The sequence below is a fragment of the Typopeltis vanoorti genome, chromosome 17, assembly GCF_054136105.1.
Source record: "Typopeltis vanoorti isolate ZY-2024b chromosome 17, IOZ_Tvanoo_1.0, whole genome shotgun sequence".
NCBI lineage: Eukaryota > Metazoa > Arthropoda > Arachnida > Uropygi > Thelyphonidae > Typopeltis > Typopeltis vanoorti.
Window position 1 is genome coordinate 42,205,197 of NC_143565.1, and position 21,381 is coordinate 42,226,577.

Genomic DNA, 21,381 nt, shown 5'->3' on the forward strand with positions numbered 1-21,381 from the left:
CAACTGTGTGTATATATACACACACACACATAATGACCCTAATACACATGAAGTGTCACAAGACCTATAACACATCAATGCCCTGTGCAGGCAAGTGATTAAAGAGAAAGAAACACCCTACCAATGTTTCTTAAAAAGTTGAGGATTATGCTCATTGAGGAAAGCAGTATGGAAGGAAGGGGAGGGTCTAAAGAACAGATGGAGATGGAATGAAGGAAGATGATGAGAAATTTGGTGTGTTTGGAGTTGGACAGTGTATGAGTATTGACCAGTGGGCTGCTCTAGTTCTTACATGATCAAAAGAAACTGGAGGGATCATAGTAGTCACTTCAGCAGAGCTCATGAAAATACCTATAGAAAAGGCATACCACGAAAGAAAAAAAGAAAAAGTCTATAGGAGAGTGACTAAAGGGAGTTATGAGCAAGAAGTTATCTATTAAGTGCTATTAAGCCCTATTTATATCATCAAGAATTCTTACAGAGGTCTTGGGTGAATCATCCTGAATGTGAGAACAATATTCATTGATCAGATCTGATACTGATAAAGCATAAGGAGATGAGCAGGACAGAAGTCATGTCTTAAACAGAAAAGACCACCAAGTTGTTTTGGAGGCCACCGATGTAATGTTTGTGTCAGGATAAACTGGATGTGACAATTTTCCCAACTACAAAAAGTAAAAGTAAGTGGGAGTGAAATGGCTCTTTCTTCTGGGTTGGTTACTTGAGCAGAAGTTGCCAGTTGAGCAGAAGTTACTGATTACTAATCCATATTAGTAATCAGTAATTAATTGATGAATCTCCAGGTAGTAGAGAAGCTGATTGTTGTGACCTTCTCCATCTCTTATAAGAGTACTGAGATGAAAGCAATGACACAATAGGCGGATGATCTTCCTCTGTGTGTTTATCCTGCTCCTAAATGCAGGTCTGCACGTTACATTTGATGTGACTTTGTTAGGACACCACCCAATCGGCCTCTCGCTGAGCCAAGCAGCTCAACGAGAGGCCGGGGTTGCAAGTCAAAATATTTTTTTTTACTGTAGTAGCAAGTTCATGGGGCCCGTGTTCTGAGGGATGAAAAATCCGAGTTTCCAGGAGAAAAATCCCTCTACCTCTGTAAGAGACTGGCTAACTGATCTTTAGTCGAAAGAAACCAGATGAAGGTTCCTCACATCACAGACAGGAATCAAGCCCACATCTTTCTGACCAAAGAGCTTCATCTATACTGACTGAGCTAAGGAGGCTCTAATGAGACAATAGGCTGATAGCTGACTTTTATCTTCCTTTTTTTATACAGGCTGAATAAAGGCCTTCCATGCTGTTGGGTAGATGCCAGATGAATAATATGGAAACTTATATAAGGCAATACAGGATGGATATTAATTCTTGAGCACAAGTTTTAAGTACACCTGGAGGAATATCAACTGGACAGGACCCTTAACAGTATCAAGATTAATCAGGATTTTTCTTATGTCTTTCTGGCAAAAGATCAAAGGAGACATGCAGTGGACAGTTTGTGATAGTATAGGAGGTGGTGTGCCTTGCTCATCTAAACAAGAGTTAGAAAAAAACGACTGATGCCAAAAGGTCGCCTTATCTTATGGTGAGGTTACCATTTTACAATCAGCATGTGTGAGAGAAAGGTAAAAAAGGAAGAGCAGCAGTTATGCTGAACAGCTTTAGCAAGGGACCTGAAGGCTTGACTGCCAGTTGAGCAGAAGGCAAGCTTATTGAATTTCATTCTTATGAAGTCTGTTTCAGAATTGTTGATAACTTTCCACACTTGTTTCTGGCTATAGTATGGTTGAATAAGAAGCTGGAGTTTTGGATTTAAGCCAATAAACATATGCTGCATTTTTATCATGGGCTGCAGAGGCACATTTTTAAAAGAACAAGACATGGATAAGGGTTGGGAGTTTGCAGTGGAGTGGGATGATGATGATGATTTATGGTTTTAATGGAAAAGGACAGCAAAGGTCATGATGTTGGTTGGAGAGCGGGTATGCTAACAGAGTGTAATGGAAAATAAAAGCCCTCATTCCAGTGAGAATTACTTTGGTTATTTGTTCAATGCAAATGTTTGAATCAGGAAAGTGAAAACAATAATCAAACCATGGAAAAGAGGGTGTCAAAATAAAAATTCCAGAAGTCATCTCAGTTGGTACCATTGTACTGCTACCATAATCTTATCCAAGTTACCTTTTCCAGATTGTTCTCCTTCCATCCAGTCTCATCTTCATAATCTTATCCAAGTTACTAAGAGGAGAGCAGACATCCACAGTGTATTTGAAGGGAGAGCTGGTTAAGAAAAGGTCCAGTGTTGAATAAATGATGAGCACTGTCTGGTGTTAGCAGGTTAATTATTTGTAACAGATCATGACTGATGTCAAATGATTTGGATTCCCTTTCAGATGGATCTGTGAAGGTGGAGAATAAGGGTCAATTTGTGTAGTGAATGCTAATGTCTCCTTGAAAGACAATCTCGCAATTTGGGTAATTAGATTACAGGAAATCCATTTTTAACAATAAGCAGTCAAAAACAGTAAAGGCAGCAACTGAAGGCTACAAAGCAAGTAAGAAAATCTTGAGCCATAGCAGATTGAAAAGTGGGAGATTCAGGTTGTATTGTCTTTGGTAAGGGATATCTAATTTGATGAAAGCATCCCTCCTTTTTTGCAAAATGCATCATGCAAGATGTAGTTCAGATAGATGAGGTGGGATGTGGGGGATGCCAACTGATTTAGTTAGGAAAAGTAGATCAGGTTTTAATTTCTGTGGTCTATACTGCTAATGTTTGTATATATGTCTTGAATATTGGGGGACTGGACATGAAAATGTCATTTATCGAAAGAAATTTGGTAATGGATTTTTTCAGTATATTTTTATTATTTTGCATGCTTTTTTGTTATATTTTTCATATATTTTGATATTTTGGTTATTTTTTACATCCACAGTGATGCTAATGCTAATATTTGTATGAATATCTCTCATGGCAGATTTGAGGTGAAGAAACCAGAGATTAAAATTGGCAGTAGCCACTTCACACTTCCAAAAAGCAAGGTAGTGGTATTTCAGCAGGTGATGAAAGACATGCTTTTAAAGTGGCAATACTCACTTCACCAGAGCTTGAGGCAATACTCACTTCAAGAGCTTTCCACTTGAGGAAACACAATACCATAAGAAGGTGGGATTTACATGGCTGGGAGAAATTATATATTGCACAATCACCAGTACCAATCCAATATACAGTTTTGCTGATGACAGTACATGGCATCTCTCCTCCTCGCTGGTCAAACCCTGCACTATGGAAATCACCTCGATCTCCAAAATATCTCCAGTCTCTATTACCCTAAATTTTGATCTCTAAGCCATTTCTCATTAACATTTGGCTAATCATGTTAACTTCAATGTTGACAAAATACAATCCTGCTTTATTTACAACTCTTTTCTTCCAACCTCACATTTAACAGGACCTAAATCTCTACACGATATGAACTTTTTTCTTCTTGGAATTACACTAATACCAAATCTCTCTCTCTTGGCACAAACAGATTACCATTATTGTCTCTTCAGCATCAAAAAACTGGGATTTCTCTTTCATTCAAGGTGCAACTTTACTTCCAAAGAGATATTAACATTACAAATCTAGCCACAACAATGGGGCACTCTCTCTCTCTCTCTCTCTCTCTCATTTGAAAGGGTGTCCCTAAGAGCTCGATGAAAATACTCAAATAGAAAAGAGAAATAGAGTGATCAATGATCCATCACTCACTTACTCAACTCCACTCAATTTCACAAGGGTGTCTCTTCTGTTGCATGCACATTCCATAAATATTTCCATGGTCACTGTTCATCTGAACTAGCATCACTAACTCCTGCTCTGTAGCAGTTTCCCCTCTAATGTGTTTCACAAGGAATATAACAACAAAGCTCTTAAAATCAAATGCAAATGAAGTTTTTTTCACTTGGTTACAAAGTAAATTATACTTAACAAGAAATTATAGCAAACTAAGTACACTCAGGTCTCTTTTTAACTGGTAATTAGTTTACAGAATGAACAATGCATATAAAGTATATTAATAAAGATAACTTTAATAAATAACTTCTATATTTCGGTAACGTCACGTTGCCATCTTCAGGAACATAAAGATATGGTATGTGCACGCAAGCACTAACAAAAGCAAATGAGGAAGAAAGCAAGAAACTAATATTGTTCCTAAAGTCCTAATGGTGCCCTCTGGTGGGCTAATTTGGTTGACTTGGCAGTTGGGCTGAGGTTCTCAAAATGTAAGTCTCCCAAATTTGGGGTAGTTTCATGCACCCAAATTTGTTGAGGTTAGGAACGTTTTTTAGAGCTGCTGAAGATTCCTTGAATAATCTCTCGTATTTAAACTTACTGCGGTGTATTATTTTTGTTTTCTTCCAACGAATTCTATGGTGGGTATCTAAGGCATGGTCTGCCAGCCCAGAGCGGCTGTACTGGTGAAGCCGGATGTAGTCTTTGTGTTCTGAAATCCTGATATTTGTTGTTCTGCCTGTTTGGCCAAAGTAGGACAATTTGCAGCTGCAAGGGACCTGGTATTCACCAGGTAGGTCTAGGGGAAGTGGTTGGTCTTTGGTAGAGCGGATAAGGGATGCCAATGTTTTATATGGTCTGTAACAAGAAGTAAGGTCATATTTTCTGAGGATATTGGTTATTTTCTCAGAGGTACCCTGGATGTAGGGGATGGTGATAGATTTGGTGTAATCTTTATTGTGGAGGGGGGTTGTGGTTTACTGGCTTGAGTATTTTTTGGATTTTTTGGGGGGTTATAGCCATTGGCTAAGAAAGTGTTGTGGATGTGGTTTAGTTCAATAGGCCTTGTCATCTGAGCAGATTAATTTTGCCCTGTTATATAGTGTTTTTATAACCCCAAATTGTTGTGAGGGGGGGGGGGGGGTTGCTGGTGAATGTATCTGCCAGTATGGGTGGGTTTTCTGTAAACAGAGAAAACCAAATATCCATCAAGCTGGCGGGTGATTAAAGTGTCTAGGAAGGGGAGGGTGTTGTTTTCCTCTTTTTCTAACGTGAACTGGACTCTGGGGTGTTGGTTGTTTAAGTATGTTAGGAAGGAGTGGAGTGAGTCTGAGCCATGTGGCCAAATAGCGAACACATCATCCACGTAACGAAGCCAAATAGTGGGTTTTTGTGGGGTGGAGTTTAAGGCTTTCTCTTCAAAGGTCTCCATAAAGAAATTGGCCAAGGGTGGGGAAAGTGGTGAACCCATGGCTGTCCCCCCTCTATCTGTTTGTAGAACTTTCCTTGCCAAACGAAATAGCCTGAGTTAATAGTGAACTGAAATAGGGCTGAGATATCAGGAGGAAACTTGGCTTGGATGAGCTCTAGGGTTTCTTTGAGTGGGACATTAGTGAATAGGGAAGAGATGTCAAAACTGACCATTATGTCAGTGTGTTGGAGTGAGAGGTTTTCTACACTGGCTTTAAAGTGGGCTGAGTTTTTTATGTGTGATGGTGTGTTGCCAGTATAGTGTGTGAGCATTTTGGCTAAATGTTTGGCTAATTTATTTGTGGGGGAATCAATGCCATCCACTATGCAACGTAATGGCACATTTTGTTTATGTATTTTTGGGAGTCCATATAATCGGTGGGGGGGGGGGGGTCTAGAGTTATAAGGTTTTAGTTTGCTAGTGACTTCCACAGGCCAAGAAGTGACTTTCATAAGGAGTCTGTGGAGAGTTCTAATCTGAGAGCTGGTAGGATTATATTCAATAGGGAGGTAAGTAGTACGGTCTAGTACTAAAGCATTAAGCTTACCTTTGTAGTCCTTTTGATTTAGCACCACAGTGGTGTTTCCCTTATCTGCTTTGGTGATTACTATTTTTTTGTTATTCTTCATTTCTTGTAGGGCTGCATATTCGTCTTTGGATAAGTTGGTTTTAGGAGGTTTGGCTTTAGTGAGAACACCGACTACACCCAGTCTGACGTTGTTGACGATATGGTTAGGCAGGTTGCGAATCCCACGTTCTATTTGGATCATGATATCTTCGGCAGGTATTCTTTTAGGAGCTAGGGCGAAATTGTGACCACGTTCAAGTGCGGTGAGTGCCTCAGGCTTTAAAACTACAGACGAGAGGTTGACTACAATGTTGAGTGACGGCTGTGGCAAGGAAGTAGAATTCTTTGTCAGGTTTTCCTATTTTTTCAAGTGCCGACTTCGTATTTTTTCGAACTCTTTTCTTGCCAAGGCACATGAGACGTCATAAAGTATCATCCAAAGATCATGGCTGAGTGTATTCGAAAGCGCTTCCTCTAGCGCCCGTACGGTTTTGTTTACGTCGGCAAGGAAAACGCGTGTCGCGGTAATTTGTTCTCTTAACAGGGCGAAGCTAGTGTGATTATAAATGTGTAGAGCTTTCTGTGAACCAAAACGGTGCTTCAATTTGACACAATTAGGGATTACTTTGTTATCCCGGCAGCGTCAGACGGTTTAGTTGTCTGGATATCTTCAACTTCAATTTGCCGTATTGACGGGCCTTTCGTGCGATGGAATCTCCATGGATGATCAAAATTCTAGTAGCAAGGCTTATACGTTGGTCATACATAACTGGTAATTAGGAATTAACAACGCATATAAAGTATATTAATAAAGATAACTTTAATAAATAACTTCTATATTTCGGCAATTAAATTAATTTGTGCGATTTTCATTGACATATCCCATTCTGATCACCAAAAATTTATAATATTATGATAAGTACTTACGAGTGAATGCAGACTTTTTCTCCTGTGTGCTGGGAATTTTCTCCTCCTATTGTACATCCTGGAGATCGCTTTGTAGGCTGGAGGTGGATGAATCTGTTGCATCACAAACACCTTCAATAAGAGATTTCTTAACACTGAAATTAAACAAAGTCCCTTGTCTCTGATTGCATATTAAAATTTAAATCTGTAGGCCTATTACTTTTAAAAAATCATGGCACTACGGTTTCGAAACAAGCACTTTCACCCTACAATATGAACTTGCGAAGAAAGTATTCAGTATTACTAGATTTGAGAACCAGATACAGACTACCTTGATCTTCGATTTCAGTGGAAAACTTTTCTTTATACTTTCTTGCTGATTGTTCACTAACATTTGCAACACAGATGTTATTTCATTCAGTTTTGAGAATAGAGGATAGACCGCCCATTGTTGTAATTGGCTTGCAGGTAATTTTTATGAGTGGTCATAAACAGCGGTATTCCCTTTCTCGAATGTTGAAAGGTTTTGATGTGTGAAAATTAACGATAATTCATGAATGCTTCCACGTTTAAAAATATACTGCTTGGTCACTAACATTTGCTACATAGATGTTATTTAGACGGTCTAGGTCTGAGCTTTTCGACACGAATATTATTTTCCTCAGAATATTTCCAATATAAAATAAATTGGAAAATCAGTTTCTTGTTAATGACAAAAATTCTGAACGAGCCTTTAAATTCCAACATGAGCTGAAGAACTGTATGTCTGGATATCGCGAGCTGTATAAAAAATTAGTGAAATCATCATCGCAAAGTTTAATCACTGATTACATTGTCAGAAGAAAAAAATCAGCACAGAACGAGGGTGAAGCTCATTCTGTTTGTGAAGAACTATTGCCTTTACCATACAGATCTGATGCGTTGACTATCTCTTCTGGTGATGAAAGTGATTTTGCACCAGTTTGCAAACGTTGCCGAATATTGTCTAATAGTGACGATAATTCTGATGACAAAATGTAAAAAAAAAAAATTGTTACTTTTTAATAAAATTAAATGAATAAAGCTTTAAAACAAACTTAGGAATTCTTATTCTCCTGAATTTTCATAAACTTTTTTATGCGATTTTAGGTTTAATTTAATTCATTGCTTCGGTTTTATGCGGTTTTAGAAAATTATGGAACATATCCCTAAATTTTCAATGAAAGTTAGGCCTTTTTTTGTGCGATTTTTTATATGCGGTTTTCTGTGGAACGTATCTACCACATAAAAAGAGACCTGACTGTACTTGTAAATAGAGGCTACTGACTTTACACCACATAATGCAAAACACTTCCTTTTGAACACGTATATTGCTATGCATTAAAGAATCACTACCTAGACCAGTTTCTACCTTTAATGGGGTTAGTGAGAACCAGATACAAGAAGATACCAAGGTTGAATTAAATAAAAGATGAAGCCAGTCTGGGCAGTAAACCTTAGAATTCCTTGGATCCTGTTCAGCAGAACTGGCATCAATCATGCCTCTCCCCCCCCCCCCCCGCCTCCCACACCATTTCTGCTGAACCCACAGTATCATGAGCAACAGCTGCCAAACGTAATTTTACAGTTGATTTGCTGACTCACCAAACATGCTACTCCCATTCATTTTTCATAACATCCATCCTAGTTCTGTAAAACAGTCTTCCTCATGATGTATTCCACACAGACTACAACCTCCAGCTCTTGAAAGCAAATATCAACAGATTACTTTACTCTTGACCTCTGACAAGGCAGTAACAATATGCTATATAACAGGATTTCAGGTGCCTTGTGTGTGTATGTGGAAGTGATATAAAAACAATAAAATAACAAACTTTTTAAAGTAATATTACTGCTGATTTTTTAAGTACTTTCTTAAACTTTGATCTATATAGGGTAGCCCATTCAAATGTGGCAACCTCCATCCCCCATCCTAAGTGGACAATAAACAGTAAGGCCTTAATAAACAGTTTTAATTAACTAGTTAAATTACTATTTATATAGAGAGAAGCACAATATTTCTGTTTCATTAACTATGAGAGAGAGAGAGAAAATTTTCTTTCATTGTTTTTATTATATTTATTACTACATTAATTAATTAAATTAATGCAGTAATTAATTTACTACATTAATTTAATTAATTAATAATGTAGTAAATAATTAAATACATTATTCCAGTGAGTGAGTAGGAAGTCACAGTATTACATGGCCTGAGAGCCACTGATTTAACATTTATATCAATACCTTGGAAAAATATTATGTTTTATACTTACAGCTTTATTTTAGAAAAATAAAGGTTATATGATATATAAGAAAATAATCTTACCTAACAACCACAGTAAATGGTTGATGTGCTAATCTGTCAACTTCTTCAATAGATATCTGATCAATTTTATTATATACATACAAGCATGGCAAATAAACACGATTTCTTGCTATTACATCAATCAGTTCATCAGGAGTACAATCTTCTCTAAACAGGACTTCAGCATTAAAGATTTCTTTAATATAATTAAGAAAAGTAAAAATCTTGATGTTTTAAGTCTTATAGGCCATTTTTATACTCTAAAAAATTTGAAATTCAAAACTAAATCACAGAAAAAATGTAATCATCATTACCATATCATTATAAAGTATAATATAATTATAAACAATTAAAAAAGTATCATTACCACAGTAACTTTCTCATTAAAAACTATACAATAAACATATAATATAGGATTAAAGGTTGCTCACAAGGGTGGTGCAGAAATCTTCACAGATTTGAAAAATATGAAATAATCAACTAGGAATTCAAAGCATCTATAAGGAGTTCAGGTTAGTAGTAGGCCTCTTAACTTACTTAATAGAAGGGCATCTGCACACAAGCCGAAAATCAACAATGTAATCATCAGGATATTATTATTATTACGGGCAACTCCAAGGAGGTGACAGACTCATCGAGAGAAGCCCTAACATCATATCAAGAACAACTATTCGTCTTTCACACAGTATCTATCATACCTCGCCTTAAACTCATTCACGATCATAGCACCCACAACAGACTCTGGCACTTATTCCACTCATTTACCACTCTCCAAGTAAAGAACCTAGCTCTAACACCCCTTTTAACCACATTTTTGCCCAGCTTCCATGTATGGCCCCTAGTCCTCCCACCACCAGATCTATTCTCAAAAATATCTTCTGGATTAATCTTATAGAAACCCTTCAGTAATTTGAATGTCTCAATCATAAGGTTCATTCCACAGACCTGCCACCATCTTGGTCACTCGTCTCTGGATCCTCCCCACCTCCTCCCCATCAAGAAGAAACCCTGGCACCCATATCTCGGCACACTAGATGTCCAGATGAGGTCTTATCAGGGCTCGATATAGAGAAACAATAACTTGTTTGTCTCTGCTCGTTAAAGTATTTTTCAGTAACCAAGTGATTTGATGAGCTGTTTTAGCCACTTTTGCAATGTGCCCCCTAAACTTCAACTCCCTATCCACCAACACTCCCAAAATCCCTGACCTCATCAATCTCCTGAAGTACGGTTCCACCAATGTGATATACTGCTGCTAATCTTTTCACCCCAAAATGCACAACCTTACATTTTGCCACATTAAATTGACATCCATTTTCCTTAGCCCAGTCCTCCAAACTATCCAAATCATCCTGCAAAATTTTGACATCCTGTGCACTCACAATTGCTCTACCCAACTATGCATCATCAGCAAACAAGTGAACACACTTCCTCTCAGATCCTTTCCTATATTGTTAATAAACAAATTGAAAAGTAGTGGTCCAAGAACAGAAACCTGCAGCACACCACTAGTCACAAGCCGTCTTTTGGACTCCACTCCTGAATAAACCACTCTCTGGTAACTCTCCATCAACCACCCTGCTATCCATCTCACCAACCCTATATCCATTCCCATCTGCTCCAGTTTACTGATTAGAGTTCCATGTGGTATCCTGTCAAAGGCCTTGGCAAGGTCCAGTAGAATCAGTGTAAATCCATTATCCTTATCCAGTTCAGCTGTCACTGTGTTATAAAACATGAGCAAATTACTGAGGCATGATCTACCCTTCACCAAACCATGTTGTCTCCCATACAGTATCCCATTTTCATCTATCCAATCCTGTATTCTTCTCTTGACTAATTTCTCTAAGACCCTGACAATGATTCCGGATATGCTAATCGGTCGGTAATTTACAACAGCAGTCTTGGAACCACCTTTATGTGGAACTATTTTCCCCTCTTTCCACCCCCCCCCCCTCAGGACTAACCCAGACCCAAGACTCAGATTAAACAGAATGGTCAAGGGAACTAACAATTCTTTAGCCGCTTCACGTACAACACGAGCTGGTATACCATCCAATCCCACAGATGTATTGACATTGAGGTTTTGTAATAGACTACTCACCTCCAGCTCATTCACCACAATTCCCATATAAACTTTTCATACATTCATTTCTGCAATGTCACCACCTGGATGATATACTCTTGCAAAGTGCTTGCACAGTAATTCAACTATATCAACTGATTCAGTTACCTCCTTACCATCGGCATTCTTTAAAATCATTTGCCATATACATTTTTTCTTCTACTTGCAACATATCGAAAAAACTGTTTAGGATCATCTTTAGCCTGCATGGCCAATCTTTCATAATCCTTTTTTGCTTTTCTTACCACACTCGTTACCCTTCTGGCATGGGCTTTATACTGTTCATGTGTCTGCCGGTCATCTTCTACTTAAATTCTCTCCACAGTTGTTTCTTTTTTTGCAGATCAAGCTTAATGGTGTTATTCATCCATTTAACTCTTACTTGATTTATTATTCGGAATCTAGGTATACGGTCAGCTATTGCTTCATGCAAACACTTCTTAACCGCCTCCCATGCACTGTCGACTTCTAGCCCTTGCAGTTTTACATGCCATGGCACTGTACTAATCAATCTCCTAAGCTTGTCATACTTACCAGTCCGATAATTCCACACGTACCATGTCTTAATTGTAAATTCCACACCTTTAGCCACCTCCCAAGTCAAGACCCTATGACCGCTCTCTCACCAATTGGTAGCAACGTGGTCATATTCGTCACAGCCAAATTCTCAGATGCAATTACTAGGTCAAGCAGTCTCTGACCAATAGTATTTTCCATTACATACTGTCGCAGATAGTTATCCCTTAATAACCGCATAAAATCCAATTCCTTCCTCCCATGTGTCCTCTCCTCCTTCCAATCAATTTTACCATAGTTGAAATCTCCCATAATAATTACCCTCCTTCCACTCATTTCTTCAATTTGCTTATGCATACTACTCCACCATCTATTCCATCACCTGGTCTATAGCAGCACCCAACTGTATATTTTGTTCTGCTAGTTTCAATCTCACACCAAATAGCCTCAAATGTGCTCTTATCTCTATCCTGCGGTTCCACTTCTATTCTCCTTGGCTGTAGCTCATCCACTATTATCAATAACACACCTCCCCCCATTCTCCCTGTCTCTCCTGAACACACCATACCCCTCACATTCAATCCCACTAGCTGTGTCATCTTCTGTCAGCCATGTTTCACTAATGCCAATAACCTGTGGTCTGGAAGTACCAACCAAGGCCAAAAATTCTTCCTTCTTGTTCCTAATACTTCTGGCATTTGTATACATGAACTGAAGAAGCCGACTTGTCCCATCTCTATTTTGATGCCTTATACTAACTATCCCATTCTGATTTGTGATCTTTCCTACTGGCTTGGGCATATTACACACATTCACACATGCAACTGTCTCCCTAAAATCTGCATATCTACTTCCCCCCCCCTTTAATAACTCTAGTTTCCCTGGTTTTGTACATTCACTTCCACCACATTCAACAACACCTTTTCAAGTCTCCACACACCATATCCATTAAAATGTAATCCATCCATTTTATATAAATCCTTTTGTCCATCGAACTAATTCCACACATCCACAAATTCCACACCACTTATCAAACATAATTCACACATAAAGTCATTAGCAATTATGGCCCTTCTATACTCTTCACTGTCATGCCGTGGCAACAGACTCACCATCCTCTCTCTCACTCTTTTCTTTTGCTACCTCAAGCAATTTCTTCACATCCTCACTCATAGCCTTTTTGTTTCCTTTCAAATCATTTGTACCTGCTACCACTATCAGTTCCTTCACCCGCTGTTTTTGCATTCTAACTGACTCGCTTACATTCTTTACGGTCGCACCAGGTTGGTACGATTTTATTAAACTCTCAACTAACACACCTCTTACTAGGGAATCTCCATACAACACACACTCTTTCATTTTGTTTACACTCACTATCATACCTTTATTTTTTCTATCATACTTTTGTCGGTTATTAGTCGGTACGCTTGTTAAAGATTTTTGCCAACATTCCAGTTGCTGGTTTACTCCATGTGTCGCTCGGCGTAATAGAACTATTTCACTCATTGAGTCAGTGTCATCGTTTTTATTTTCCGATGATTCTTTGCCGGTGCAACAAACACAGTGAACGTGTTTGATATGGAATGGCAAACTGTTATACGTCGTGTTCTCCCTTGTTTATTATTTTCTTAACCCTTTATGCTATATCTCTGTTATACGCACAATCGGGTAACACGTGGTACCTCTGAGGGACAATAGAATTTCCTCGAGATCGAGGCAGTACCAGAGTATCAGTGTCCGAGATTTACCCCTCGTAAAACGGCAAGAAATTTATTTGTTTCGCTGCGCCATTTAGCGCTATTAGATTATTAATATTAACAACCAAGAGGTAATCTCAGGACAGTACTTAGTGATACCTATCTACTCTGCAGACGTGGCCTAAATATACCCTTTTCTACTATCCCGCATAGGTTCGCATTAATATTTTATAAGAGGTGCATTGGATTCCAGAAATCACAGAAAGTCTTTATTAGAATCAAAAGCAAGGTTTATTAATTCTCAAAAGGAGATACACTTAATAACATTAATTCAAATCCCATCTTAAGGGAGATCCATACAAAGCATAAAACATTCAAACACTACTATTATACTTATAACATATTATGTAGCAGCTATCTAAAGTAAGAACTATATTAACACTCTCTAATGCATTATTTATGTATTATTATCACAGTTATTCTAAAACTCCATAGCTCTGTCAGACTACTCAAAACAACATTCATATCTTTCACAATCTCTTTATAATTTGTCAATTCTTCACTCTAAACATATCCTTAATTTCATTCAATATAAAAACAAACTTTAACACATCGACAGACAATAAGATTAAATTCAATATCCTTCTAAAGTGATAGCAATACAACTTTATCCTATATCATTAATGTTCCTTTTTTATAACATATTAACGTGGCACAAATCTTTCATTCATATTCAGTGAAACACAAACAAAGTCTACTTATCTTCCTTTATGGTTCTTTATGGCATTATAGGTTCACAGGAAACTGGCCTTCTGTGGACAGCTGAACTTGCCCTTTTCACAGAGATACTGCTGCCGAGACCTGCGACTGCCTTAATCGGAATCCCTCCAGTACAGAGGGCACTGGCACCCTTCGCCACCACGAGAGAGGGGAACACACACACACACAGGAGATCCAGGAACAAAAAAAAGCCTTGTTTCAGGGTCACATGACCCTTACATATCCCTTTTTCTTCTTGGCATTTCTCGCCCTTTTCGATGTCCAGCGAACTCACACGTGTTACTACGTCATGGCGTCCATCCTCTCTCCCGCTTATCGCACGTACACTGACATCACGTTGTTTGCTTGGGGCGAGCCGCTCCCTCGCTTACGGCTCCGTGACCTTTGGACTTCACTCCCCCCCCCCCCCCCCAACTGTCGAATTTGTGCTTACATTCCATAATTCTTTTATACGTGTTAATTTATAAAGCTCTGGTAATGTTTTACAATTTCAATATTAATTTAACCTCATTCATGAATGGCACAAAATATATACTTATTTACCCTTTTCATAACAGAACATATTTGATATACATATACATATTACTTATTTTTACACTTAGAGGCAATTTACTGTGTTTATCACCCTTTTTTGTTTGGAAAAGCATGTTAGATTGTGATAAGATAGGAGTTCATAAAATTCCACTCTATCACAATCCAACAAAATCATGCTACACTCTGTTTTATTCAGATAGTCAGATGATCCCTGGGGAATCCTGGGAAATAAGAAAACAACTTTTTTATTAAAAAAAATTTTTTTTAAATAAAAAAGTTGTTTACAAAACCAAAGTTCTTATACAGGACTTTGGTTTTGTTCTGATTAATCCTGTGATTGGAAGAAATCACATAGGGTAAAAGCTGATCTGTGAGACTTGTGATATCCTACCTAATCTTGATGTTCTTCTAAGCAGATAATTGCTAATTTTTCTTTTTTGTGACAAACCACAGAAGCAAAGCACTTGTGAGACATGGAACAGTGGATCAACATAGAGTTTCTCAGATGATAGTTTACATTTAGAAAACATCAGAGCTTGACATATATTTTAATTATTATTAAACCTTAGTTAAAATATATATTTGATTAGCTCTAAACAAAAAAATTTACATCTAAAATGTACCTGATCTAGCCACAAATACTGTTACAACTTGAACAGTACATAAACCTTTTATCTATCTATAAATCATTTACAGCTTTCAGCACAATGAAACCCCATGTATAATGTGCATATAGCAGTACTGAATGTTAAAAATGTTCCCTTTATGCCTTCATGCTCGCCCAAAATCTGTGAAGCTGCATATCCAATGCAGCACAGAAACACATAACATCCATTGGAAATGCTGCCACTGCTCGCTCCAAATCCACTTTCAAGCTGGCTATGCTGGGGTGTCGTTTCTTGCAGGCTTTTCTCTCAAGCTCCAACCAGAATTTCAAGTAAAACAGATTCAGATTAGGACTTCCAGATAGCCAATCAGGTGGTGATTTGTGGATGGGCACATTTACCTCCAACCACTGTTGTGCGCAGGGGCTGAGTCCTGTTGGAAGGCCCACTGCCTATCCTGAAACAAGATGTCATTCAGGGTCATACCAGAGGTTCCAGTGAGGTGTCTTGATATACTTTGATGGAGGTTTTGACCCCATTTTTGCAGAAATGCAACTTGGATACCCCAAATATGTCCACACCACCACCACCAAATCATCACTGATGTGGGTGATGACCTCTCTGAATCCTTGGTGCTATGGCATATGCTGTGTGACCAGATGGTTGCACAGCATATATACTCGATCATTTATCATGGTTAAACCAGAAAAGTGCACTCTGTGTAGGAAGTTTATTTTGCACTTGGTTAGACTATAATAAATTTAGTTTAATCCTGCAGAGTTGCACTCTGTGTACTGCCAGAGAAGTGGCTTTGATTTTATCATCCTCTGCCGCATAAGTTGTGATGTTAGGAAGCATCCATAGAATGACGATAGGCTTTCATTCTCGAGGTCATCAGTTAGTACACACAACATCGTTCTCTGCAAAGCATTCATCTCTCACGACATCACTTTCTGCATTATCACAGGATTACAATAGAGGCATGCCTTCACAGCACTCGCAAGTTGTTGCTTCCATAACAGTGTGGTAGACCTGTTCTTTGGCAATCAGATACGTCATCTGTATTGTTATAATGGTATATAGTTCAATACACAAAAACATCTTACTGATTTCAGGTGTTTGCAGCGTGTTGAAAATAACAGGTGGCTGCATTTCAATTTGTGAAGTGCTATTACAGCTACATGGTTCTCATAATCTCCGCGCTGCATGTTAACCCATACAGCTAGAAATCTCTCTCTCTCTCTCTACTGATAAACACGTGAATGATGGCGGCGCGCATCTCCACTAACGGAACCAGGCTTGCACAATTCTGTGGGTAGTGCAGCGATGTCCAGAAGTTCTAACAGTATTTCTGGAAAGACTGTGTATAATAAATACATGTTATGCATACCATAAAAATAAAAACAAAAAACATAAGCAACAGGCAAAAAGACAGACGAATAAGACATTTTCACATTATCAAAGAAAAGGCAGTACAGTTTTAAAAACAGAAGAGACACTGTAGTTCTCATGTCATCTACATCTACGTGGTTTTTTTTTTATGGTCCATATATACTGCAGTTTTTCAGCTACATAAGGAGAGTCACATTATCTGTTCTAGTCAACTGAAGAGTACCATTTGGGATCCAGTCTATGTTGAATTGGTTTGGAGTGCTCTGTTCTTGGTCGTGATGATATTCCACTAGCAGCTGGCTGTTTATTTTCCTGGGTAGGCTGCACAATGAATTCAGTAGCTGAAAGATTCTGGTTTTCCCCTTGTGTTCCTTACGTAAAACTGTATATGACAGCTTTTGCTGTCACGAAAAGCAAGTTGCATATTCTGCATTTTCTCTGCTCTGCATGCAGTAGGTACAAGTAGTAATCATGGATGTGTAGGTGGTGATTACAGGTGGTAGAGTTAGTGTCCAGTGCATATGCAATGAGCCCTTTATTGACAGAACAGGTCAGGTAGGTGTTTGTCCAGAGCACCTGAGGTGTTACAGAACAGACCAAGAGATCCAATGCCCTAACTTGATATTTGTGGCATTTAGTTGGGACAGGTAATGTACCACAACCTGCACTGTATGTATGCATCTGACCTGGTACACTTTTGTCATGTAGGGAAAATCCCATTGAAAAGTGAATGGTGTCTGTAGATATATAGGTGAGTTTCAGGATTGAAATATTGATGAAGGAGAAAAAGGTGAGTCAGGATGTAGTGAAATGAAGCAGTGGTATACTTTCTTGAAATTAGTAGACAAAAGCAGAAGAGAGGTTTCAGAGAGCAAGATTTGAAAGGTTGGTTCTTGGGAATTTTTGGTGGAAATGTGGATTCCTTGAGGTGTACTGATGTCTGAAAGGATTTCACAATGGCTGTTTGAGCTTATTGATAATGCTCTTTTGCTTTGATGATTTTCAGCAGTAAACTTTGGAAGATTTTCCACACCTGGTTCTGGGTTAGACAGTATCCTATAGCTCTTATTCCTACCAAGCATTAGGTGGGGGAAGAGAAAAGGATGGCCAGTTATGAAACTTCTTTTAATATTTCTGTTTGAGAACAGAAGCTCTATATGCACTGCTTCCTGAGATGATTCAGTTAGCATATGATGAGGCTCTGTGCTTTCCAGCATTGTAAGGCATCGCAGTAGAATGGAAATGGTTTGGGATGTGGTGATGTGTTGACCATTTGAAGGATTGTATATAATGCAAATCTTCTGGGGCTTCTTTTGGAATATGTTTGCGAGTTGTTGCATAGGTCTGGTTAGTCTGGAGTGTCCACAGGAGAAAGATAATCCTGAAGGAGGTAATTTTATTTTCTAAGGAGACTAGGCCCTGACCTCCATTGTTAGGTGGTTTACAGGGTACTGAGTAGGTTGCCCAGTTGGCTTTGTTCCAGAGGAATTGTGTTATCGACCTCTGAATCTGATGGTGGAAGTCATAAGGTACTTTGAGTGTGAGGTGTGACATAATATACTAGCAACTATCTAGTTGATGATTAGCACTCTTACCTTAAGTGAAGAAGTTGAAGCTGAAATTGCATGAAATATACATAACAAGTCAGCAGTGTAATGGATGGTGTACGTCATTTCAGAGCAATCATCATCAGATAGTAAAAGGAATAACAAATTTTTACCTTCTACTATCTGGTGGCAATTTTAATTAGAAAATAAAACATTACAATGTAGCTTACTCTTGGTATATTAAGAGTAGTTCAATTCTAATGCATAAGCTTATTAATCCAACTTTAGAAGCTGCTATTATATATTATCATATTTTTCATATATTCAAAGATTTTATTTCCTCATGACATGAGATTTCTTTTTCTTGGTTGCAGCAAATATGCAGGTTTAAACACTGGTGTTTAAATGCATATTTGCACTGCAATGAACTTGAAATACTATTCTTCATTAATTGTTAACTTAAATTAATACATAACTTAGTACAAGGATAGTAAAATTACATATGGATTTAGTTCTATTAATGTTTGTATAGGATTCAGAAAAATTCTATTAATACACCAACATATTTTCTGGTGACACCAACAATGGTGTATACTTCAGAAATGCATCATGGGGTGTAGGATGCATGTATTATTAAAGTTCAATACAATATTTCATGACCAGTTCTTGTATTGGTCTATTATTTGTCGGGCCTCTCATTTAATTACCTGTTATATGACTTTCCAAACTATCTGTAATTATTATGTAGGCAAGTGGTTAGAAAAAAAAAAGAAAGGAATTTGATTGGTTGATTTTCCTTGAATGCTCCTGAATTTTCCACTCCTGTACTCATTAAAGTGAGTACAGGAGTGGAAAATCTGAAGTACCTGATGCCTTATTTCATGCAATATACATCTGTTATATTATCTGTAGACTAGTTCATATCCTTCTTTATTTTCTTCTTGTTGCTTCTCTCAATGCTACCAGTGTTCAAGGACTAAGGGTGAATCTTTCCTATTTTACTGTTTCTTTTTGTCTCATGCAGTGGAAATCTGCCTTCTATCCCAGGTTTTGCCTCACCTAGTTGAAGTCCAACCTGCCTGGTCAGCATTGGAATGTATTTGGAACAAAATCCTCCAGATTTGTGGAAAGAGACTCTGCACCCTACCATTTTTTCTTGCAGTGACTTCACTGCAAAATCCTAATATGGTTGTGTCTTATAATAAATCTCATGCTGCATCAGCTGTCAGATGGGTACTCTTGATATTCTCTGTAAAGAGTGGAGAGGTATAGAATTGACATCCTGAGAATTACAGAGACCAGATGCAATGGAGAAGGTCATTTCAGAAGACACTGGTGTTTTCAATTCTAATGCATTTAATGCTGAATAAATAACTGGTGAGCCAGTTATTTATTCAGCAAGTGATTCAAAGCATCATGGGGTAGTTGTTGTACTGAGGAAAGATTAAGCAAGAGCTCTTCTTGGTTATAATTCAAGAAGAGCTCTTGGATTATGACAGGCTACTTTTTTTTTATTAGACTTAAGGCTCATCCTACTAATGAGTCAATTCATGGTTATTTGTGCATTTCACAAGCTGATGAAGCGAATGAGGAGTTCCATGAAAACTTACAGACTGTTTGGACTGCCTACCAAGGTGAGATGTACTCTTCATCTTAGAGGACTTCACTGCAAAAGTGGGAAAGAATATTATAGTTAGGCCCATGTGTGGCAGGTTTGGTCTGGGAGAAAACACAAAACCCATGGAAAAAAACACTGTTGGATTTGTCCATGCTAACAGATTAGTTATTATCAATACCTACTTCCAGAAGTACCTATGATACACTTATACTTGGACATCTAACACTGATAGGTCAAGGCACCAAACTGATTAAATCCTGGCATTCAAACAGTGGAAGATGAGCATCTTTGATGTGCATACTTGTCCTGGAGCAGAATGTGGTATAGCAGGCCATCAGCTAATAAGAGCCAAAGTAAGGCAAACTCCAAAACATTCCAAGTCAGGCCTGTTCCACTACACTAGACTAGATATCAGAGTAATCCATGGTAGGTTCACAGAAGTAGCATCAACACAGCTGGATGCTCTTTTGGAGACTAGTGAGGTGAATACAACTGAAATGCTCTAGAAAGGAGTCGAGGTTATAATATAGGACACAGCCTAAATGTATCTAGGCTTAATTAGAAGACAAGGAGACAGAGGAATATCAGATTCAACATGAGATCTTACTGAAAGTAGGTAGGAGAAAGAACGAGAAACAGCAACTAAAGAATATAAGAGATTATACAGAGAAGTCAAAAAATGCATCAGGCAGCACAAGAAAAATTATTATGCTAAGAAAGGTGAAAGGATAGAGTACCAGATAAGAGGAGGCACAATTATAAAATGAAGTTTTATTTAGTTTGTAACACCTTAAGCAGAAATTTAAGCTCAAATTGAATGTTACCAAAGACAGGAATGGAGCAGGACTAACAGAGGAAATGAAAATTAAAAACAGATGGAAAGAGTACTGTGAGCTGTACAGCAGAAAGAATAAGAAAAATTTTGATTTGAAAAAAAAAACAAAAAAAAACCTGGATTTGATTTGATAAGGGCCCCAAGTGCAGATAGAATACCTGCAGAATTAATTAAGGTCACAAGGGATGGAGGGATAAGAGTTTTTCATAGATTGATTACAAGAACATGGGAGACGGGATCATGGAGTAGAGACTAGAAGAATACAGCTTTAACACGTTCGCTGCCATGCTCTTCAGGCATAGTTTATTCCCACGCACCAAGTGCTTTTGCATCTTCAAGGTCACTACGAGTAATCTCGTAGCTGGCTTATCAGACGGAATTTTGTTTCATACGCCACCTACAAGTATCAAGGTCACTACAAGTAATCTTGTAGCCGGCTTATCAGACAGAATTTTGTTTCATAGGCCAACTACGAGTAGGTATCACTTCCACCTATATATTACATGCGCTGATGATGGTGTTTATTGAGTCTAGTCTAGTTTTAGTTTCTAGTCTCTAAGAACCTTCAATTTCACCATGGCCAGTAAAAGAAAACTTACTGATATAGAAGTAGAAGATTATGCTAATATGAGCAATGATGAATTTCATGAAATATTTGGTTCCGATTCCGA

General features: G+C 38.1%; 1 protein-coding gene across 1 annotated transcript in view; it reads right to left on the reverse strand.

Moving 5' to 3' along the window:
• The window catches only part of LOC150097321 (developmentally-regulated GTP-binding protein 2), a 199,119-nt gene that overhangs the window by 93,930 nt on the left and 83,808 nt on the right, over window positions 1-21,381 (reverse strand). The window contains exon 9 of the mRNA XM_090406731.1: window positions 9,083-9,257. Coding sequence (XP_090262857.1) covers window positions 9,083-9,257 — 175 coding nt within the window. The remainder of the gene's footprint in view (window positions 1-9,082; window positions 9,258-21,381) is intronic.